The sequence below is a fragment of the Mauremys mutica genome, chromosome 17 (assembly GCF_020497125.1).
Source record: "Mauremys mutica isolate MM-2020 ecotype Southern chromosome 17, ASM2049712v1, whole genome shotgun sequence".
NCBI lineage: Eukaryota > Metazoa > Chordata > Testudines > Geoemydidae > Mauremys > Mauremys mutica.
The window spans coordinates 10190100-10197374 of NC_059088.1; the positions used below are offsets into that span (position 1 = coordinate 10190100).

General features: G+C 46.6%; 1 protein-coding gene across 1 annotated transcript; it reads left to right on the top strand.

The window, feature by feature from the left end:
• Positions 1 to 6022: 6022 nt before the first annotated feature.
• On the top strand, positions 6023 to 6886 carry LOC123351935 (chemokine-like receptor 1). The gene has a single exon (XM_044991629.1). It carries the CDS (start codon positions 6023 to 6025, stop codon positions 6884 to 6886), a length of 864 nt encoding a protein of 287 aa, XP_044847564.1.
• The last annotated feature ends 389 nt before the right edge of the window (positions 6887 to 7275 follow it).

A 7275-nucleotide genomic window follows, 5' to 3' on the forward strand; every position in this document is an offset into this window, starting at 1 on the left:
TTTCCCAAGGGTCCTGGTGGATCCTCCATCACTGGAATTTTAAGTCAAACTGGGATGTTTTTCTAAACGCTCTGCTCTAGGAATTATTTTGGGGAAGTTCTCTGGCCCGTGTGATCTGTTTTTGTCCATTTTTAGATCATTTTAGAGTGGTTGGTTCTTTACGGTCTTTCCTTTTCTCTGTCTTTGTGTCATTATTTTTCTCATTGTTTTCTCATTATGATCTATTCCTTTCTTAATAATTCCCAACAGATTGTTTGCTTTTTTGACGGCCGCTGAACATTGAGTGGATGTTTTCAGAGAACTATCCACAGTGACTCCAAGATCTCTTTCTTGAGTGGGAGCAGCTAATTTAGAGCACATCCTTTTATATGTATAGTTGGGATTATGGTTTCCAATGTGTGTTACTTTGCATTTTCATCTGCCATTTTGTTGCCCAGTCACCCAGTTTTGTGAGACATCGTTGTAACTCCTCACAGCCCTCTTTGGACTTCTCTATCTTGAGTAGATTTGTATCATCTGAAAATTTTGCCACCTCACTGTTTACCCCTTTTCCAGATCATTTATGTTGAACAGTACTGGTCCCAGTACACACCCCAGGGAGACACTGATATTTAACTGTCTCCATTATGAAAACTGACCATTTATTCCTACCCGTTGTTTCCTATCTTCTAACTAGTTACTGATCCATTGGAGGACTTTCCTCCTTATCTCAGGACAGTTTACTTTGCTCAAGAGCCTTTGGTGAGGCACCTTATCAAAGGCCTTCTGAAAGTCCAAGTACACTATATCCACTGGATCACCCTTCTCCATATGCTTTTTTACGCCCTTCAAGAATTCTAGTTGATTGGTGAGGCATGATTTTCCTCTACAAAAACCACGTTGATTACCCCCAACAAAGCATGTTTATCTTTATGTCTGACAATTTTCTTCTTTATTGTTGTTTCAACCAGTTTGCCTGGTACTAAAGTCAATATGGGTACAGTTGAAATCCCCCATTATTACTGAGTTGTTTTTATTTTAATAGCCTCTCTAATCTCCCAGAACATTTCACAATCGCTATCACTTTCCTGCTCAGGTGGTCGGTAATATATCCCTACTGCTATATTCTTATTATTCAAGCATGGGATTGCTATCCATTGAGATTCTATGGCACAGTTTGGTTCATTTAAGATTTTTACTTCATTTGCCTCTATGCTTTCTTTCACACAGAGTGCCACTCCCCCACCAACACGACCTGTTCTGTCCTTTCAATATATTTTATACCCTGGTATTACTGTGTCCCATTGATTATCCTCATTCCACCAAGTTTCTGTGATGCCTGTTACATCAATATCCTCATTTAATACAACGCACTCAAGTTCACCCATCTTATTATTTAGACTTCTAGCATTTTTATATGAGAACTTAAATGTCACTTTTTAGCTGTCTGCCATTACATGATGTAATTGAATTGACTTAGGCTTCTGCAGGTGAGGTTTTCAAAAAGTGCTTAACTCCTAACTTCAATGGGAATTTGGCACCTAAGTCCCTTAGCCATTTTTAAAAATCTAGTCCTGTCTCTTCATTGCCAATCCTGAACCTTCAAACCTCATGGGCCACCCCCTAAAAAAATCATGAGATGGGTTTGAAAAGACAGACATTTGGATTCTTCTTTTTTGGCTTTTGTTTTTTTCAGGGAGCCATTTCAAGCTTTTCTCTGCAACCACAAAGGCTTCAAACTTACCTTAAAAAAAAGAAAAGAAAACTGAAATTCCTGCCTAATCATCTGATTCCAGGATCTGGGGATTGGAGGAAAAGGACAAGCATGGCAAGCAAATTGTAAGAGTCGGCGACACTATAAAACTCCACCAAAAATTTCAGAAAACCGGAAATATCCAGCTCTGTTTGGAGACCAATGGAGTTCAGGATGTGTTTAAAATATTGGGGACTTTAAATAAAATGTGTGGCTGTGGCACTCTGTACCTCAAAACAGCACCCTTGAATCCACATATTCACCCTGTCTCCTCAATATGAACAAAGTCTGCCTTGTGAGGTATCATTAAAAAAGGCTTGATCTGTTGATTATTAATATCCCGTTGAATTTTATGTGCTGTCATTGTATGGGGAGCTATGAAGTTTTGCTATGTGTGTGTTACTGAAATAAGTTGTGATGTTGGGAACACCCACAACCAGCCTTTCAGGTACAACAATGGAGGGGCCAGACAGAGTTACTGGCTCATCAGCACCCTTCCAAGAATCTACTATGTCAGGAACTGTACAAAATGGAGATTTCTCAGAGAGAGCACATAGACAATGGAGACTGTTTGACCCACATCATAGCAAAATATATTTCCAGCAAGCTGGAAGAAACAACAAAAGAGGGGAAGTGACATCACCACTTGGCCTCACACCCCACACCACGCAACACCTGGAAACATGTCTGGAGGACAAAGACTTTGAACTTTGGTATCGGGCTGGAAGGCAATTCCAGCCTGTGTATTGAGGAACTGTCACCTGCTTGTACCATCTGCCAGGGTGAGACACAGCTTGATTCAAATCCTGTTTAGTTTGTAGAACTCAGATTGCAAATTTCCTTTTATTTCTTGTATGACCAGCTGTGATCTCTACGCTGGCTGCTTCTAATCACTTAAAATCAGTCTGCAGTTAATAAACCTGTTTTATATTCTACCTACAACTGTGTGTTTGGTTGAAGTGCTGGGAAATCTCAGCTCGGTTTACAAAGGCTGGTGTTTGTGCTCTCCACATCGGGGAGGTGCCAATTGGGAAATGATCTTACACTGTCCAGGTTTCTGACCAAGGCAGGATGGTTCATTTCTGGGGTGCAAGCCTGGGTAGGCAGGGGAATTGGCTGGAGCCTCCCTATTCTTGGTTTGTGAGTGGCTGGCAGGTCATTCATGTAACTCGGCTGGGTGAGTCCCTGCCTGGGGATGGCTGTGGAAGTGCAGGGCCTGCCAGAGGTTTGTAGCTTGACACAGCATCACAGTGTGAGAGGGACACCCCAGGTTGGTGGGATAGAGGACTCACAGGTCTCACAGTCCAGGTTGCAGGCCGGGAACCTGGTCACAGTGGCTTTTTAAACCAGTGTCTCAATGAAGCCTTATATTCCTGGCCAAAATTCACGCAGGTTTCACCTTTCGCTACAAACTGGCCTTTCTCCAGCATCCAACCAATCCACAAGCCAGTCGTGGAGCAGACACAATGTCATGTGGCTCACATCCATCAAGCAAGAGATTCACCATCCACCTGCCACCTAGGTCTATTCAGGATGGTCGAGGAGGACCAGGCTGGAGGGCGGCAGGGACCACCCAAAATTCCCACCCGATCCAGCAGCATTTTCAGAGGCTCAAACAGAGGTGTCTCCAGGTGTGAACGGGCTGAATTTTTGCAATGACGTGGCCAAAGCTCAGTTCTTGCTCTCAGGCTGTGGCTTCCCCAGATGTGGGCGACTGTCTCTGCAGACAGGATCTCAGAACTTTTGTCACGAGAGGCCTCAGAGCTGAGCTGTTTGAAACTTGCACAGAGCTGGCGCTTCGAAGGCTTTGCAGACTCAGCTTTGTGAGCATCTCCCACCCCCACTGAGCTGCCCATTCAGTGCTCCCCACCCCCCGCAAAGACAGCTACCTGTCCCCAGAGTCTGGGGTGGGGGGGGGGAGCTGCAGGTGGCATGTGTGTGTTGGGGGAATCAATTCTGAGATCCCGTGTCTGATTCCCCCAGGACATAGGTAAGAAAGTGAGATTAAACCTTCCAGGTTCAATATTAGGGTGAAATCCACAATGCCCTCCACCCCAGATCTGTCTCTACCCCCCACACCCTACGCTGGATCCTCCCTGCCCCCACAGCACTGCCTACAGGATCCTGCCCCAGATCCCTACCTGCCCCCCATAGCAGCCTCCCCATATCCCTCTCTGGTCCCCCACCCCATTGCCCAAAGCAGCCTCCTCAGATCTTTCCCTCCCCCACCCCCCGCCCATACATGCTGGTCCCCATGGATTGAAGTGTATAAAGAGCCCTGTATAAAGAGCCCCCACGCCCCACCCCAGAGATGGTCACATCTCAGTGGGAAAAGACCCGACAGACCAGCGGCTCTCAACCTTCCCAGACTTCTGTACCCCTTCCAGGAGTCTCATTTGCCTTGTGTACCTCCTAGTTTCTCCTCAATTCAAACCTATTTGATTACAAAATCAGACATAAAATTACAAGCGTCACAGCACCCTAGTAGTGACAAATTGCTGGATATTTAATTTTACCATATGATTATGAAATAAATTGTTTGGAATATAAATATTGTCCTTACATTTCAGTGGACAGGATATAGGGTCATTGTATGAAATTTTACTTTGTACTGACTTGGGCAGAGTCCCAGCTGGGGTCTCTGATCCTGGGACCTCACCCGGTGGAGACGGCTGGATGTGGCTTTCTCAGCCCCTGCTCTCTGATGGTGACCCCGCCCGCCTGCCCCCGGATGTGGACAGTTGAATGCAGACACCTGGCTAGGCCTCTGCACGGAGGTGCGGGGAGCTTGTGGTTCGTGTCACATCTGCAGGTAGCAGTGGGAGCCGGAGTCCTTCCAGTCTTTGCAGATGTGATCGGACCCGGCCACATCCTGTGATCTCCCCTCATTGTCCCCACCCCCCAGATATACCCCCACATGAACGGCTCCCTGCTCCGGGCTGAGCCAGTCTGGGTGAGCTGCAGGCATCACGTTGGGGACCTGGGCCGGGGGTTGACTCTGAGACGCTGCGTCCCCCAAGACACAGGTAAGGAAAACAGGTAAATCCTTCAGCTTCCTTGCTGGATCTCATTCTCACTCCCCCCCCCCAGTGCTGCCCACTGGATCTCCCCCCTTCCTGCTGCCCCCATCCCTTCCCCTCATCTGCTCTGGATAGAGCTGGTTGAAATTATATGTGGGTTCTGTTGTCAGAGGTCAGGGGCCCTGTCACACCGGGCAGAACACAGCCCCACAGGGAGAAACAGGCCTGGCCACAGTGAGGTCACACTCTGAAGTTCAACAGAGAAATGTTTGGAGGGGAAACTGAGTCACGGGGCCATGACGTGACTTGTCCAATCTACCCAAGTAGTTCAGTGGCAGAGTCTGGGGTGCAGCCCAGGAGTCCTGACTCCACGTCTGTCCACTAGAGTAGACTCTGGCAATATCCTTCCTTTAAAGAAAAAATCTTTTAACTTGTTATAGGTCTCTTCTTCCTCTGTTTTTTATGGGGTGGCTTTTCTGATGTCGTCCTTGTTTCCATAGGGGGGTTCTTTCGGTGGGGATTTTCTCTGCTCCACTAACTCATCCCTCCAAAATGGCCTAAACCACACAAAAACTGTGCTTCAAAATGATGGGGGCAGGGGGAGAAGACTCACGTTCCAAAATTCCATTATTTGAAAAAAAGAAAAGAAAAGAGGAAACAATCATTGATTAACTTTTTTTGTTTTTTAACAAAGACGGGAATAACCAGCTCCTTCAGGAATTTAACAGGAAGAAGATTATTTGGGAATTTTAGTGAGGCATCACGGGACGGGGTGTCTGTCATATCTCTGTCTCTGCATCCAGGACACCCCACACCCCACTGTTCACACCCCCTTGCCTAGAAATCTAACTTTTCAGCAAGGAGCAAATGTGGGTTTCTTTAAATATTTGGTTTAGTAGAACAAACAATATTGTGTAAAAACAAAAAAATTTCAGGCAGAGAACAGACAGAACAAATCCTGCATCTTGGCAGGGGGTTAGATGAGATGACCCTTGTGGTCCCTTCTAACCCTCTGGCTCTATGCTTCTAAGGTCTTTGAACCATTGGTGCCATGGGACTACAAGGATTTGATCCTATTTGAGTTCAGCTCAGGATCTGGGGACCTTATAAACTCTGAGGAAATTATAAACTCGGTGGCCGTCTCTCTCTGTCCGTGTCCTCTCCTGGAGCCTGTTTCATTGCTTTTCCTTCCTTTCCTCAGTACAACGTCTGCACTGCCTCCGCTGAGCCCTGAGGAGAAGGGGATATTGTTACTGCAACTCTTCCAAGAATGATGTTCCTAATCATCTCTCTGGTACTTGGTGCCATGGTCTTCCTGGCCGGAGTGTCGTTGAACAGCTACATCTTCTTTGTTGCTGGATGCCATGTGGAAAGGACGACCAGCACCCTGTGGTTCCTGAACCAGGCCGTGGCCAATTTAATCTTCATCATCTTCCTGCCCTTCAAATTCATCTCCATTGTCATCCCGGACTTAGAGTGGGCCAAGAGGCTGAGCAGCACCATCACCTCCCTACACATGTTCTCAAGTGCCTTCTTCCTCACCGCCCTCAGTGTCGATCGCTGCATCCTCGTGGCGCGCCCTGAGTGGGCCTGGAACCACCGCACACACACCCTGGCTTTCGGGGTGGTTCTGGGCACATGGGCCCTGTCACTTGGATTCAGTTTGCGGTATGGTGATCTCTGGGAATCCCTGCACTCACCTGCCAGCACCAGCATGAATTTCCAACTGGACGAAGGGTGGGTGAAGGCTGCAGTTGCGATCCAGTTCCTGGTCGGGTTTCTGATCCCACTAGTCTTGATCTTGATCCCAACCATCTACATCGTTCTAGCTGCCAAGCTGAGAAGGAACAGGCTGATCCAGTCCACCAAGCCACTCAAGATCCTTCTTGGCTTGATCCCGACCTTTTTCCTCTCCTGGCTGCCGTATCACATCTTCTCCTTCCTGCTGATCTCAGCTAAATTCCCTCTGCCTCTTCTGGACATGGGAAGGGCTTTTGCTTGTGTCCTGACATATTTCAGCAGCTGCCTCAACCCCATCTTCTACCTTACCAAGGAGGAAGAGTTTCTGAGTTACCGGCAACGTGCACGAAACACCCAAACCACCAACAACTCAGGGCCAGAACCAGCTGAATAAGGGAATGGATGGAATTGTGGATATTTGCATGGAAAAAGAATTATATTCACTAGACCTGTAACTTCCTCTTGACCTCAAAATTGTCTTTTTCAGAAAGTTATTTTTTTGCCCTGACTCAAAGAAGAGCCAAAGGAAGGATTACAGGATTAGAAAATCTACTTTAGAGTGAAAAGAATGAGGAGTCCTTGTGGCACCTTAGAGACTAACAAATTTATTTGGGCATAAGCGTCTGTGGGCTAAAACCCACTTCATCAGATGCATGCAGTGGAAAATACAATAGGAATATATATATATACATACATATATATACAGAGAACATGAAAAAATGGGGGTTGCCATACCAACTCTAACGAGACTAATCAATTAAGGGAGGCTATTATCAACAGCAG

Excerpts from the sequence above, each read along its gene's own strand:
- LOC123351935 (XM_044991629.1), top strand. The coding sequence starts at position 6,023 with ATGATGTTCCTAATCATCTCTCTGGTACTTGGTGCCATGGTCTTCCTG.